This window comes from Mytilus trossulus, chromosome 2 (assembly GCF_036588685.1).
Source record: "Mytilus trossulus isolate FHL-02 chromosome 2, PNRI_Mtr1.1.1.hap1, whole genome shotgun sequence".
NCBI classification, from domain to species: Eukaryota; Metazoa; Mollusca; class Bivalvia; order Mytilida; family Mytilidae; genus Mytilus; species Mytilus trossulus.
The window spans coordinates 25343950-25360802 of NC_086374.1; the positions used below are offsets into that span (position 1 = coordinate 25343950).

A 16853-nucleotide genomic window follows, 5' to 3' on the forward strand; every position below is an offset into this window, starting at 1 on the left:
TTGCTGTTTACAGTTTATCTCTATCTATAATAATATTCAAGATAATAACCAAAAAACAGCAAAATTTCCTTAAAATTACCAATTCAGGGGCAGCAACCCAACAAAGGGTTGTCTGATTTGTCTGAAAATTTCAGGGCAGATAGATCTTGACCTGATAAACAATTAAACCCCATGTCAGATTTGCTCTTAATGCTTTGGTTTTTGAGTTATAAGCCAAAAACTGCATTTTACCCCTATGTTCTATTTTTAGCCGTGGCGGCCATCTTGGTTTGTTGACCGGGTCACGCCACACATTTTTTAAACTAGATACTCCAATTATGATTGTGGCCAAGTTTGGTTTAATTTGGCCCAGTAGTTTCAGAGGAGAAGATTTTTCTAAAAGCTAACGACGACGGACGACGACGACGCCGGACGCCAAGTGATGGGAAAAGCTCACTTGGCCCTTCGGGCCAGGTGAGCTAAAAAAAGTTAAGTAAAGACATTTTGTAAATATTTAGTTAGAAACAAACCCAAGGGCTTTATAATATTTTTAATTTTTGTTCAATTCAAATCTGTTTGAAAAAAAAAATCTATAAGAATGTAAGGATTTTTTTTCTTTATCAATTATGAGATAAAATTTTCAACTTTTTTTAGAAAATACACATTTTCTAAGTGAAGGACTATTTCAAAATTGAGTTTGTTCCTAAAAGACAAACGTATGTAAATTAGATATACTCTACCTGTACAAGTATATGCAGTATAATTAAGCTCCCTGATATGGCTGCAGCATGTAATCCTGTCTGATTTTCATATTCCTCATACACATCATCTGGATTTTGTCCATCCTCTAAAAATATTATAAAATTTTATTATAAACACCTTAATATCATTTTTAGCAGTGTCTCAATGTAAAAGTTATCTATGTGTAGTTCAATGCACACAGAAGTATGAATTTCTTTAACTTTGTAATGTATTTCTTTAAGCATTTTTGTCTTAAGATTCGAACAAGTATAACAGATTTGAAAGAGTGAAAAAAGGGTAAGGGTCAAGCCAACAGGCAATTATTTAAAATGTCATCTGCAACACTGCTTATTAAAATTTGTACAACTTATGTTTTGAAATAGTAAATGAATATACTGAGCAAATAGACAGTTACTTATTTTAACCATGCTTAAAATGTCACTGTTTCAAAATTGCTGAAATCTCCACACTGGCAGATCTGCAGTTTTATAACATTTGACAGGAATGAGCATTCTTAATGCACAAACCATTCAGTTCAAGTTACTTTTAGGTTGAGTTTATGATTTTTTGTATGCAGCAATTCCTTTTTCTTTTATCAGGTTTATCAGGTTAACTATAAAATCAGCCAATGAATTGGGTGCCAACCTTACAATGTAACTTGTAATGGTACTCAACAGTAACAAATTTTTACAACTTGTCCAGGACAAGCAATAATATCAACTCACCCAGCATATACATAACTTTTTCTATGTCAGCTTCATATGCAGCATTATACAGATATTTAGACATATTTCTATATTTTTTAGGTCTGCAAAGAGAAAAGATAGTATTCAATTATTGTATGAGAACAAGATTCCTAGAATCTGATATTACAGTGGTAACAAGATTCTGCTTTGCAACAAGCAACTCAGAATACATAAATATTCAGTATCATATATATATCCATAAGGATATCTGGTCTAGTTGTGACACATAACATGAATATAGGTTGTTGGATATTTCTTTTATGAATGTTTCACATTTGACCATCCAATTATCATTTATACCTGACTATAGTGTAAGGGTTCTGCTCATTTTTAAATACTGTACGTTGACCAGTTATTCACATCATTATCTCCCCTTTTATTTTGTGTATGTACTGAGTGGTTTCATTGGCATTCATACCGAATATCTTAAGTTTTGTACATAGCTAGGGTCTGCAATATTAAAAAAAGATTCTGGACTTGACCATGCATGGACCTACAGATTTCAACTTTGGTTGTGAAACACCTAGCCTTCTAGTTGGGGCTAATATTCATAGAAGTTTAAGCAGCACTCGTTATATACAGTGGACACTTATATTAGAATTTAAACATTATCTTGAGATCTAAAAATCTACTAATTTAAATTTGTAGCATTATCATTGAAGATATATTCTTCAACTTCGTACTTTATTAGGCCTTTTTAACTTTTTTGGATTCGAGCGTCTTATGAAGTGTTTTTACAAAATTTAGTCCTGGTATCTATGACGAGTTTATTTATGCCCAAACAAGTTAGTGATTCATCCTCTAGTAGTGGCGAACAATCACATATTACTTCATACTTTTTTTAGAATACATAATTACCTTTCTTGCGTCATACTTTTGAGCACTCTTTCCAATAAAGTTTTTTCTGGTCCCATTGATATACCACCTAAAATATAAAAATATGAACATAAGACAATCCTAATGTATTATACACATAATTATTCCCAGAAAATTTTAAAATAAATACAAAAATTGTAATTGTCATGTTAGTTCTCATTAGCATCCATTAAATAAAATCAAATAAGAGTGTCATACCTTACAATAATGAACCTGGTTAATATAAAGCATTATAAAACAAAACAAAAAATAATTTAGAAAAAAACAAGACCACAAGCTATTAATCCTTATCATTTTTTGAAAGTTGAATGAAAATTTAACTACTTCTACTTTTGTCAACCTTAGTACATAACAACAATGTATAGATCTCAGATAAAACAAATTATAAACATGTGTTTGGTTTTGCAATCCACATTAATTCTGAGTCAAGTTATTACTAATGCCCACCAATTTAAAATTGTAGACATCTTTTCCAATCTTAATTCATTAGGCCAAAATCTAGCATTTTAATTATTAGATATAACTGTAGCTCTGTCCAAAATATAACAGACATTTTAAACTCACCAGTTGATATAAATTTATCTGACCCAGACAATTTAAAACTGGCTGTCGCCGATTCCTCATCATCTTTATCTGATGCAGCAGCAAACTTTGATCCTAGACCCATTCTGGCCCTTTCTCTGCTTCTGTTAAACATAAGAAAAACCAAAACCAGTTAAACAGTAATGGTGAAAAAAATCTACAATGTATGGAATAACAGGACTTTCACAGCAGACCATAAACAAGCAACCAACAAATGTTCATAGGACACACTGCCCAACTCTCACTATCAAATTTCTGTGTTCCAGGAGCTATGAAATTTGGTCAAAATCCTAACTTGAAAATATGACAAAAATACTATGCTCAGTGGAGAACATAACATTTTAAAGTATTTCAGTTTGCATCATTATGTTTCAAAGTATTGTCAAATAAGAAGAGATTACCTATCTGATCATAAAGACGCTTACATATTATCATTGAATCATTCATAATAAAGTTCCTAACAAAATCCTTATTATATAAGCTAATAAATATGTGTCACAAGTTTTGTGCTCAGTAGGTAATATAATTAGTGGTAGTGATTGATTGCTAGCTTAACAGTTCATCACATTATAATAAAGTTTCAGATCAAATATCAAATTATTCCTTTATACAGAAGCCCAGTAATATAAACAACAAAAAGGTTATGGATTGACAAATGTAGACAAAGTCATTGCAGTTTATATATAACACCCAATTATAAATGGGTGGGTGTATATAATATGTATTATAACAGAACTGTATCAATTACATCTTTGGATGATTTTCTTTTACAACCCATAACTTACGATGCTTTTGCAGATTTATCTTCAACCATGGACACAACTCTTGGCTCTTCCAACTCAATGCTGACTTCAACCTGATGAGATTCTTCCCCACAGTGAGGACAGAAATATTTACCAGTCCGTACCACCTGGCACTGATGATGAAAATAATGTACTGACTGGGCACCTTCTTTTCTACATTGGTAAAACTTCCCCTGTAAAGAGAACAAGAATCTTTCGTACTATGGAAGTCTGCGAGTTATGCAAAGGTAGAAGCCAATAAAAAAAAATCCCTAATAAAATATGTAGTCCTAAAACCTGTATACCATTTGAATCAGTGAAAAATGCTTAAGGGGAATTGAAGAATTTCTAAAATCTTTGCTACAATCAAATCATAAGTTAGACATAATTATGTTGTTTTCAATAAACCCCAGTTGGTGGTTTAGAAAGAGCTAATGTAAAGATGCATCATTATTTTTTAGATACAACTTTCTTATCCCTTTCATAGATATATTAATATTTTTTCTATTGCCAAATACATGTATGTTGAAAAAAAACTAATTCAGAACCTAAGATTTCATGTTAGTCTCTTTCTTTTAAAGGCTAATATAAATATTGTCAAAAAATCTTACCTGTGTACAGAAATGACCACAGCCAGGACAACAAGCATGAAACCTCAGCCTTTTTCTATGAGGTTCACATATTGCCATGAACGGAATTTTGACACCGGGTCGTATTAACTGGTAGTTTGTCACTTTATTACAGCAACCCATCACCTGAATCAAAAGAAGAAAAGCTATTAAGACATGTATCACAACAGAACTCGAAACAGTTATTGAACAAAGTATTGAAAATCAAGTCCTATCTAATGAACCATTCAGCTTTAATTCCTACACAATAGTGGTTTAGAGAGGTCTACCTTACCCATCAAAACTTTAAAAAGAAAAGATTTCTAAAGTTATCAACTTTAAAATAACTTGCTCAATCAAGACATTGTAAAATTGTAAACTTTCTTTTGATGTCAAAGCATATTACAGGCTCACTTTACAAACATGATTTTGACTTATACAAGTAAACAAATTGAAAACTATAGGAATTTAATGTAAGTACATTTATTTATTCAAATTTCATATTTTCCTAGTTACAATTTATGTAGAAATCTGTTTATGACCAATTATGTTATCATACCTTGCCATCCATTGAATCTAAAGCTTGGCAATATGTCACAGTTGAACCAAGCTTTTTGAAGCTAGCACCATTTATTTTGCAACAACACAAAGGTATTACATCTTTGTCTGGAGGGGTTGGTCCTGATGGAGCCTACAATAGATACAACACATACAGCAAATTGATTGTTGGTTGCTTAATGTCCAGTGGCATGTATTTCATGCATACAGTTCTCTGATATCATAATCTGAAATATATCTTCAGCATAACCAATAATAAGAAAACAAAAACTTTGCCACAAACATTTATCACAATTATGATGTGTCATCCTGTTATTTTTTTTACATCTTTCTTATCAATGTTAAGACACCTTTTCAAAGTTCACAACTGAGAGTGTTCAAAGAAATTCATTATATGATGAGAAAAGGTAATGGAAAACAGTAAAATATCAAAAACAGACTTAATTCCATGCAAAAATATAGTTTACAAAAAAATACAACATTTTTTACATGAACTACGCTTCAATCAGGAAATATCAACAAAAATAAATAAAATATTTGGTATCAATACATTAAATCAGTCATGCTTAATCTGCTTTTCTGAACTACATAACCCACAGCAATATACAACAGTTTGTAAAACAGAGGGATCATGTACAACAATCATATGCATCAACTTACTTCCTTATAACATACACCCATAAAAGTAGGAAAGCCAACCGGCTGCTGTTGTTGCTGCTAGAAATTCAATTTTTCAAAAACTTAAGCTTTATCTAAGTTAAAAGTATGGCGGAATAATTATTTTGTGTTTGCAAGCATAAATGTCTTTTTTTTAATGTTTATTATGAAAAAATCTTGTCTTTTTGAAATTTGCTTATTAAAAAATTGCTGGATATTTGCTAAATAACCAATATTTCACTTCAAGCATCAATTGAAAGAAATCAGAAATGTGGTGCATTCCCCTTGTCCTATGTTATGCACATCACTGTACACAAAGTTCCCATTTGCCAATTGAAAAAAAGAAAAGCATGAATATGTAATTTTAGTTCTCAAACTACTGTAAAGTCTGAAATTATTCATCCGATTACGTAGATTGATGTGACGTTCATGTACAGCATTCAAATAATAACTTATGTAAACGGCAATCAAAGTTAAAGCAATAGGAATAAACATGGTAAAAAGTTCTGCATTTCTTAAAAAAAAACTTTTTTGTCTTTCTTGTTACTTACAGATATTGAAGAATCTTCACTCAGTTGGTCATCAGGAGTTTTGGGTGGTGTAACAGGATAGCTGGTTTCACTTGAAACTGATAGGGAATCTTTTGAGGCTTCAGTATCATTAACACCTTCCATATCCTGTGGAATAACCTTGTGTAAAACTGGTGCCTGGTCAGAAGCTGAAGAGGCAAAACTATCTGGACCTGGCTGAGGATCCAATGGAGGTAGTCCTACAGAGTTCATAGGATTGGAAATCAGTGGAAATGTAGATGCAATGAGCGGTTGAGACACAGTAACCAATGGCTGTGAAATGTTTGGTGATAATAAAATGACCTGTTGTTGATTTCCTAACAAATTCGATTGTGATGTGTTTGGATTTGACATTGTCAATAAAACGGGTGTACTGCCTTGTGATTGAGGGAATGCAACAAGAGGCTTGATAGATTTGGGCAGTATTGATCTCATACTTGTGGGCGTTGGCATTGATGTGGATTTAGTAACTGCTGCTGTAGGGGAAGTCTTTGGTTCTTCTATCCGTTTCTTTTTACCTGCAATAAATGAATCTCTAGAGAATTAATATCATGTCAGGGTTTCAGTGTTCTCACTTTTCAAGTTCTAGTTGATTCTGTTTAGTCAATACTACATTAACTCAAATAATTCAGAGTTATTCACTTAAATTTTTACCAACAATATAAAGGAAACAAAGAATGGAATTTAACCAATAAACTAGTCTGGTTAATTGTATAGGTTTCAAAAATGCTAGTCTTCAACTTAAAATGGTTAAACAATTTTCTACATTTCTGATTCCTTAAAAATATTAAAGTTCAAGTCATGACTCCTTCCACATTTGTCATAAGGAAGACAAGAATATCAATAAGGACTGAGTCATCTTGACAAAATATGTAACTGCCATGTCCTTTTGACCTAAGTGAGGTACAAGAGTTATAATAGTTGGTTATCTTAGGAAATACTTAAGACAATAACACCATACCTGTTGTGCAATTTGGATCTAACTTTGTGCTATTACTTTCTATATGATCATCCTCATCTGAAAGAAAAATTAAGGTATTCTACATAACTCAATTGGATGGCATGTGGGGTCTCATATTATGGTTTTGTGATGATACATGTAAATAAATAAGTTTAGTTGAAAATTGCAATGAAAGAGCTTTGCCCTCATTGACAGGGCATTTAAAAGTTGAACAAAATATTGGTTTCTAGCCATATTCTTCTTTATTTGGTGACTTTTTTTCATTTTGCAACATTTCTTCTATCTTTCAAAATTCACCTCCACAACCTAGTTTGATCTCTTCAAAATGGAAAAATCAATTGTATTTTTTTTCTTAGTCATAAAATAAATTGAACATGTGCCTTAAATATTATTTGGTGCAGATTTTTGATAGAACATAAGACAAAGTTTTCAGAACAGTTGTTTAAATCAAATTTAAAGATATAATCTATTTCACCTTCTTTCTTTCTTTTTCGGACTCCAGCATTACTTTCTAGACTTTCTGAATCTTCACTGGTTCTCCCATTAGTCTGAAACCCAAAATACATTAACATGTCAAAAAGACAATATGTAGATCTGTGATCAGTTATTAATTTTATGGAGTACTTATAATAGCCACTATTAAATATTGATTTTTTTTTTATTCCATTTGAGGATAAGGTAATTTCTAGTGTTTTTGATTACTTTTTACATATATTTATGGTAAACGAAAAAGAAACAAGAAACAGAGATGTTTTAATATTCAAAACCTACAAAAAATTGTTCTTTGAAGAAGTAGAACTGTATAAAACTTACTTGACTAGAGTTTGGAGATTTAACTGAAAAATATTCTGTTATAGGCTTTCCTTTATGTTCATGTAATTTTTTTGAACTTGGTGGAGTCTTTGCACTAGGTGGGGTCCTACCCTGGCGTGTACTACCTAAGGTATTTTTAGTCCTATGAGCAATAGTCTTTCCTGAATCTTTGGGAGTCCGTAATAAACTATTTTCTAAACTTTCATTGTCCATTGAACAGTCTGTATTGTCTGTTGTTATAAAACTATCATCCTGTTTTTCCTCTTTCACAGATATTATGTGTTCTTCAATTTCTTCATCTTCCCCATCCAATTTTTCCTTCTTTTTTACAGTTTTATTCTTTTTCTTTTCAAGAGGTAATTTATATGTTCCCATACGTTTCTTACGCTTATGAGATCTTATTTTGAGCATTTTTGATCCTTCAGTTTTAGGCAGATCAGATGAATTATTCACATTTGATTCTTCTTTTACAGATATTTCTGAATTTGTTGGCTCTTTTTCCACACTAGGAAATAATTTTGGCATTTTACTGGGAGGTTTAGCACTTTTCCCCATGGAACTCCCCATTGTAGCTCTTTGACGCATTATTTTTGGTGGATTCAACGATCCACCCATTGATGCTCTTGTTCTCTGTCCTCCAAGAGATTTAGATTTATTGCTTCGTCCCAAGTTGCTTAACTCTTCAAGCATACTAGAATTCAACTTGATAGGACTATCAAAATCAGGAAGCTTAACTGTTAAGTTTGATGGGGGCAGTCCTATGTTTTTAGCAACAATGTCCTGTGATTGTTTTGAAATTGGGAGTGCTGATTTGCGAGCTTTAGGCATTTTTGTTATAGGTTTAACAGAAACACTTGTGTCCTTGGCATTCTCTTCTTTATTGTCCATATTACTTGTATTTGTTGGTGTATTACACCTTGTATCACCTACTGGTGTACTATTTCTTGAACTGTTTCTAGAAGTTTTTAAAATAGGTGTCGCGTCTCTTGAATTGTCCGAGGGAGTTGTTTCCCTTGATGAATTAGGAATTTTACCATTTAACACAGTATGTAAATCACCATCAGACTTATCATTTGGAATTCTTTCTGAGGATTCAGTTTGTTTTGTCTTAACAGCATTCAGCTTTTCCTGAATATCACCATTTTTAATTTCTGATAAATTAAGAGTTTTGGTCTTATTAACATCATTTTTCAAGCCATTTATTTCACCATTTATACATTCATTTCCTTCCTTCATGGCGGACATGCCATTATTCAACCTTTCTTTCACAACATCATTCTACAAAAAAAAAGTTTACTGTTATAGAATGTAATATCAAATTGAAAGCACCATTTTCATGTTACCCATCATTATTCCTGTTCACTAAAGAGTCTGTTTCTATCTGGGACCAACACTGAACAGATATTTAAGCCAGTTATTATCAACTTACACCAACTTACTGGCTAAGAGAACAATAAAATGGAGTTTGCTATTGTCAGAATAACCAGTAAATAAGGAATTTATTATACAGAAAGCACAGGAAAATTTTTGCATCCAGAAAATATTTATATCATTGTACATGTAGATACCAAGTACATGTATTGGTAAATATTTTTTGTTGTTGAAAATATTAAACAGCTGTAAATAAGTGTTTTTCAGATAACAAAAAAAAATAAAGAGTTTATTTATTCATCTATATTTTATAAAGACAATACAAACTAAAGAATAATAAATCATTACATGTTTTCTTTCTGTGCTCACAAAGACAAGCATTTAAAATATATAGAATCCCTTTTTTCTATATATTTCATTATTTACACATAAAATTTTAGGGAGTCATTATTATCTCCACATCTATCTGATCTAGTTATATAATTGCTGTTACTTAGAATCTTAATAATTCGGTCTAAATAACAAGATTCTGAGAACTTAATACACAGCACCCTATATATAGTAGACTAGTAGTATGACTGTCACCATATATCAAACAGTCTAGTCTTTAAAAGATCAATCTGTAAACAAAATAATGGGACTAACTAATAAGCTACATTATTATTCATTCATATCAAAGACAAATCTACTGAAGAAGATTCTGTATCACTGACCTGGCACTTAATAAAACTTAAAAGTATAGACCCAATATATTAAGGTATATAACTATTTCTACAGATGTAATATAGCCAAGTGATGGATCAGCTTTTCTCTATAAGGAAATTGCCTCATACAATACAAAGATTGTGTAACTAGATTTAATAGTTTAAAATAGCTTAATGCCTGCATTATTTTAGCTTGAAGGTCAAAATCACCAAGCATAAAAGCCACAACCCTTGAAAAAAAAGTTCTTTCCCAATATCATCTGTAACCTTTAATTTCAAATGTATATATTCTTTGTAACTGAGCAAGCATGGTTAACTATACCAACTCCTAGTAATGCAATAATACTCCTACTGAAATAAAATCATTTTACTTTTTGTTCTTACTGTTCAACCCACATTCATGACATTACTGTATTTAAGACATGCTTTCCCACAGGTTTGCCATGGATGATTAAGTAAAATGATTTCCTCATTTTTTCAAATAATTGTAAATGATGAAAATTTGTCAGAACAGGAAATCCCAATTCTAAAACAACTTAAGAATTTTCAATCTTTACCGGAAAAATCAGAAACAAATGACAAAATACACTTATAGAACTAAAACAACGTATATATTACCTGTATTTTTTTTCACCTGGCCAGGTAGATTGTGATCAAATATTACAGGTAAAGTTTCTGTAAGGGGACTATTATGGTGAATCAGAGAGCAGACTTTTAAATACCATGTACTAAAGTGATCAATGTACAAGGAACAGTTACAACACGCATCATGGAAATGTTTAATATAAAATCAGGAGCAAGACACTAAAACTGTGGGAATAAACCCAGGATTACATTGTAGTTCAAACCATTTCTAATAAAATAATGTATATATGTACAAGTCCAGTGAATTTGTCTTTGTTTCTAATCTTTTGTAAATTATGCATGTAAAATGTTGATCCTCCTTTAGTTTAATCTAATCTTTCCAATTTTCAAACTGTCAAACCTTCTTGCTTCACCTTTATCAACCAGTGAAAAAATGTTGCTTTTGTCTAGTAATCTCAGTCTTAAACAAGAAAAGTAATCAGCCATGAATTCAAGAAAATGCAAGATAACAACCAAATGATCACATACTTAGTAAAATGTAGTTATATTACACATACAGTTATAATTTTATATAAAGGTTGTTTTAAGGAGTTGATTTTTAATTTGGCTTTTCACTTACAGTATATTAAGGCAGAGTAATTATATTGAGAAACTATGTGGAAATAGCATTTGTTTAATGATTCCAATACAATTCAATAACTAACTGTAGAGACACTGAGATACACCTTGTTTGCACAATGTATGTTAATTTAATATAGTACTGTATAATGCAAATACTGAAATCAAAATGATAAAACATTAAGATGTTAACTAATTTATGCAAAACTTAATAAATGTCATCAATGGAGGGTGTATGTCCAAAATATCTCATAGCAAATTGCATATGTTCAATGTTGACCAATGCTAAAACAACTGCATACAAAACATTATTGACTTATCATACATTTTTTTGTAAGTGACCTTATCACAAACTTACACATACATCAAAATGTTTCCAAGTCAACAGAGTATGGTTGAGGGGGCAGTGAAAATCTCTTTAAAATGAGATATGTCAATCTGAGAAAAAATGTTTTACTTTCCATTTATAGTAGTTCAACTTGAGCTGACCTTAACACAAACTTAAAATTAAATATGTTAGAAATATGCAATAGGTTCAAAAGCAATGAGCCATAATTGGAGAGACGGGGCAAAAAATACCCCACCTCCACAGAATGAGATGTACCACTGCTTAGTGCTAATACGATTGTTTCTTAATATCAATGAGGTATCATCATTTTTTGCCCTATAACTTGCTGATGCTTCCATACCACTAGCTAGAAACAAAATATCCTAGGATTACCTCTACAACTCGAACTTTGTAAAGGCAACACAAAAATTGTACCAAAATAAAAATTTCATCAACACTTTCAGAGAAATTATGCTTGTTAAGACATTAAAACAGTATCACATCATGAACTGGACTGAAACTTTTTTTTTGGCTAAGAATCAAATATAACATACAGCATTGGAATTGTAATGAAAAAAATCATTTGATGATGTTTTCAATTTCAATTTATAAGATCCAATTCTGGTCAGAGAAATATTTGAAAGTCATGTACACGCAAGTATTTTAAAAGTATTTGTAAGACAGGTCTAACGGTCATGTACAACACAAGTCCACCAGTATAACTTATTGGATAAACAAGGATTTTAAAACAAATTATCACTGATAGAATGGGTGAGATATATTTACAGGTTTTGGTATACAAGTTCCTTATTCCTTTGTCTGTACAATGGTGACAGCTGATCCAGACAATAATGGCATGTAAAAAAGAAATTAACACTGAGGATCCAGGTTTAAAGGTTAAATGATTTCATTACCACATTGTACAGAAACTGCCATCTATTTAAAGTGTTACACTCATTTATATTAAGAATACTTATGGTTTACATTTTTTTTCTAAATTCATTTTAATATTAGTTCATGTAATACATGTATGTACAAAAAAATAAGACATGTGTTGTTTTCTGTGTCTATTTTTTTATTGACTATTAATATTTTCCCACTATGTAATCTAGACAAGACAATACAATGACCTATTTATAGCTTACAGCTCTGCAAAGGTTGACTACACATAAGTTTTATACTACCTACTAGACAACAGCAATGGAAACTTTCCCAATCAAAATTATTAATATTTCACTAATTTGTACACATATAAATATAGTGACAATGATCCTATATATATAATTACAAGTAAGTGCATATTAAAACATATTTTTGTGAAAAGTTTATAACTTGCTTTAGACCTGACCAGACCAATATTCAATATTTTTCCAAAAAGAACAAAATAAAGACACATGACTTGAATATTGTACATACTTTTAGACTATATAAATTTATTGTTCAAATAGGATATTTTAAATTTCGAAAGCTACTGACTTAAATTGTGAACTATTTCTTGAGAAATTACTGACTTTTGCAAACTTATTTTCAAGAAACTACTGACTTTTGTGAACTAGTTTTCCATAAGTTACTGACTGATGTGAACTTATTTCTTAAGAAATTCACCTGTACAATGTACATCAGGCTGATGAGGTTCCTGATTCTATCAGTGTTAATTCAAGTATAACTCGAGACTTAATATACAAAGTTTTAATGTTGCCAGTTTATCTATATTTCATACTATCATCTATATGTAGATTCTTCTTCTTACTTAAGCTTATACATGTATAATGGATTGATTTGAGAGTCTACATTCCAAGGATTACATTACTGTTGACTCTTTCCCAGAGGTATAGATTTCACATGCTCAGAACTGTTGAGTAGTAATGTATCTTACCAGGATCTTTGTTTATATGATAACATGCATAAACCACTTACACTTCCTTCATCATGTTAATCCAAATACATAGAATAACAACAGGATGAAAAACCTAGAAAAATGGAATCTGTTTCCTCCATTGTTAACGTTTATATATCATAATTATAATTAGCTGTTTGTACCCTTTTCTGAGAATATGCATCCCCACAGTATGTACATTTGTATAAATTATTTGGTTATTCTTGTAGTTAACCGTTGGCCAAAAATAAAAAAATTGCCCAAATAATTGAAGTCGTTTAGAACAAGAATGTGTCCCCAGTACACTTGCACTATAATTTTTTATGTTCAGTTGACTGTGAAATTTGGGTAAAAATTATAATTTGGCATTAAAATTAGAAAGATCATATCATAAGGAACATGTGTACTACATGTAAGTTTCAAGTTGATTGGACTTCAACTTCATCAAAAACTACCTTGACCAAAATTTTTAACCTGAAGCCGGAAGAACGGACAACAGACCAGAAAACATAATGCCCCTCTATTATCATAGATGGAGCATAATAAAAAAGAAAAATTCGATACTTTTCCAAAATTTTACAAGTTTATATATGTGGAGGAAGATGTTGACAATTTAGAAACACACTTCAGATGTGCACAAAATAAAATGTTTGGGCTCAACTAGACTTTTTTTTTAACTTCAACTTACAAAACAATAAGGATAAAAACTGTTTTTCATATATACTTAACTATGTACTCAGGGTACTTATTGAATTCTGTTATTGTTTAAGGAGTTTCATAAACCTGGTTCAACTAAATTAAAAGGATTCAATACAGCAGACATTTTGTGTTCTGGAAACCAGCCAAGAAGTTTTATCTAAAATCAATATTCAGTGAAGGATACACTGTGTACACTCTTCAAATTAATTATACCTTCTGAGGTCTCACCAATAATGCTTACACAGGAATGATAGAATAAAGCATTGTACAATAAATGAGATAACAATAATGCACACACAGAAATGGATAATCAAGAAATACATTGTGTAATAAGATAGCAATAATGCACACAGAGAAATGAGAGAATCCAGGAATAAATTGTACAATAAGACAACAAAACTGCACACACAGAAGTGAGAGAACTGTGCAAATGTTGCATTAAGATTTGATCCCTATACCATTGACTGCTCAATTGGACCAATCTTTAATAGAATCTGCCATTGGACGTACAAATGTACATGTAAATTGAATATTCTTCATTCTTCTCTTTTATAATTACCGTTAGAAATTTTTCAGCAAGAGATATAACTGCTTATGATGTACAATGTACATTTTATATATGAGGGTGGTAATGGGTTATTTTCGTGCAACGTGTTTTGCCATTTCTATTTTACGTGCAGCTGTGAAAAAGGTTCATTATTAATGGTGTTTCGTGAAATCGGTCAAAAGATCAATGTGCAAGACATTTTTAATTGTTCATTCACCGGGAATTGAAATTCTATTTCATGTTCTTCTGTGCAGATACTCCCCTTTTCGCACCTCATATATATCCATGACAGCTCAAAAATAAAAACAACCAGGGTCACTGTTTCAAAAGTGTTGAAATGCTAATGTTTACAAAATTTATATCAGTATAAATTCTGTTTTAACAAATAACTTTTGTGCAGTGCAAATGTAGCTTTATTTCTGTATATAGTCAGGGCAAATTACTTTTAAGCCAGTTTATAAGAGTTTTAATTGCATTCAACTTGTCTTTCTAAAATTTACCTGATCCATATATTTAATGCAGTATTATAAAAATTTATTTAAATCTACTAGTCCATATATATAAGGGAGTAAAAATGCCTTTTACTATCTACCCACAAAATTCACTGGCTTAAGTCTACCTTGATAGCAATACCTTGGATTCTTATCATGAGCAGATGTACCATTACGATTTTTTTAGTAGTCTACTGTTTTTGTGTTAGAATAAGATTTTTTTACTCATTTGGTGGAAATTCATACATGTATGTAACAAAATACTGTGCATGGGCAAATCTGTACTAAGTTCAAAGGAAGTTAGCATGCTTAATAATATAAAAGCAGAATATTTGGTTCACATGAAAAGTAATATGAATATAAAAGTCTAACTTATCACATTATACATGTACATTGCAAGTGTAATGTAACTAATGTTTCATCTTACATCAAATCCCATGCACAGAGCATTGACACACTCTCTTGACATAAGTTAATGTACAAATCAGCTGCACAAGCTGTTACTTTGTACATAAATTATACAAATAGGTCTGGGATTAAATCAATCAACAGACAACAAGATATTTCAAGAAAAAGATGATAAGACCATTTTTTATTACTGTATCTTGTTTCCAGATTATTTAATTTTTTGACTGGTTACATCTACTTGTAGTACCAGATCTAGAGAAGTCCTACCAAAGAGTAGCTATCCTGTTGAGAAAAAAAATCAAGATTCCAGATTCAATTTTGTTAGTATGAAAAAAGTTTATTGGCAATGACTAATAAAGACAACAGTTACTAGTTCAACAGGAGATATTTTGACGGCCCATTTCAGTGTACAAGAGATGGTTAACATCCATCAGACTGCAATTGATGGACATGAGAACAAAAAGGACAAAAGAAATTGTATTTTCAGATTTCCAAACAAATCCACTTCTGTGGTGAGAATTTACCATAATTATTTTAAGAGGATTTATACAGTTTCACCAAAAGGTACATTTAATTTCGGCCCTCTCCTTATAACTTAACAATATTACTTTTGAATCAGTTAAAAAAAATCAATGGATGAAATATATCAGTACTCTGTTAAGATTTTTTTTATTTGTTAGTACTTATTTCATCCATTGATTTTGTTCTCACTGTTTCAAAAGTAATATTTTCAAGTTTTAAGGATCGAGTGGGCCATCATAAACAAGGTGGAGTACTTGTTTAGACATGTATATTGGACCTGGACAATGGACATACAATTTCCTGTCAGGACACAACATAAAAGAAACCAATGCAATGCCTTGGCTACACTGGCCAATTCACTTTCAATGATATACTTAAGCTGTTAAAGATCATTACACACATGATTCTTGTTGAATATATAATATTACAACTAGACACATTACTTTGACTCAGAATCATTTTGAAGCAGTCCCTTTGCTCTTCACAGAAAAGCAGCAAATACCAATTTGAAATCTTTGGTTTGATCTGGGCTGGGTTAAAAGCCACTACCCCTAATATAATCCTACAGGTGAATGTGTGCACTCTTCCTCAATTTACCAATGAGTAAATGAATATAAGATGGTGTTAATACATGTACGTGCATCAAATGTGAAATTAATGGCAATACAAATTAACATGTTATAAAATAATTTTTTTTTTAAGAAAATGGAAATATCCACTTTTCCTACTTAACAACTTGCAGTATTCCAAAATGGCATACACAACTCCAAGCCAAAACTTTATTGGTTAGTTCATATTTTCAACATATTTGCTTAAGAAACCATCACACATT

The 16853-nt window shown here is 31.1% G+C and overlaps 1 protein-coding gene across 2 annotated transcripts in view; it reads right to left on the minus strand.

The window, feature by feature from the left end:
• LOC134706830 (histone-lysine N-methyltransferase EHMT2-like) overlaps positions 1-16853 on the minus strand; it is a 33638-nt gene that overhangs the window by 15214 nt on the left and 1571 nt on the right. For both annotated transcript variants that reach the window (XM_063566134.1, XM_063566135.1), the window contains exons 2-12: positions 7873-9150; positions 7535-7607; positions 7060-7116; positions 6081-6616; positions 4874-5005; positions 4318-4461; positions 3710-3900; positions 2907-3028; positions 2325-2391; positions 1446-1528; positions 720-826 (exon numbers count right to left, since the gene is read on the minus strand). In XM_063566134.1, the coding sequence (XP_063422204.1) occupies positions 720-826; positions 1446-1528; positions 2325-2391; positions 2907-3028; positions 3710-3900; positions 4318-4461; positions 4874-5005; positions 6081-6616; positions 7060-7116; positions 7535-7607; positions 7873-9150 (2790 nt within the window). The remainder of the gene's footprint in view (positions 1-719; positions 827-1445; positions 1529-2324; positions 2392-2906; positions 3029-3709; positions 3901-4317; positions 4462-4873; positions 5006-6080; positions 6617-7059; positions 7117-7534; positions 7608-7872; positions 9151-16853) is intronic.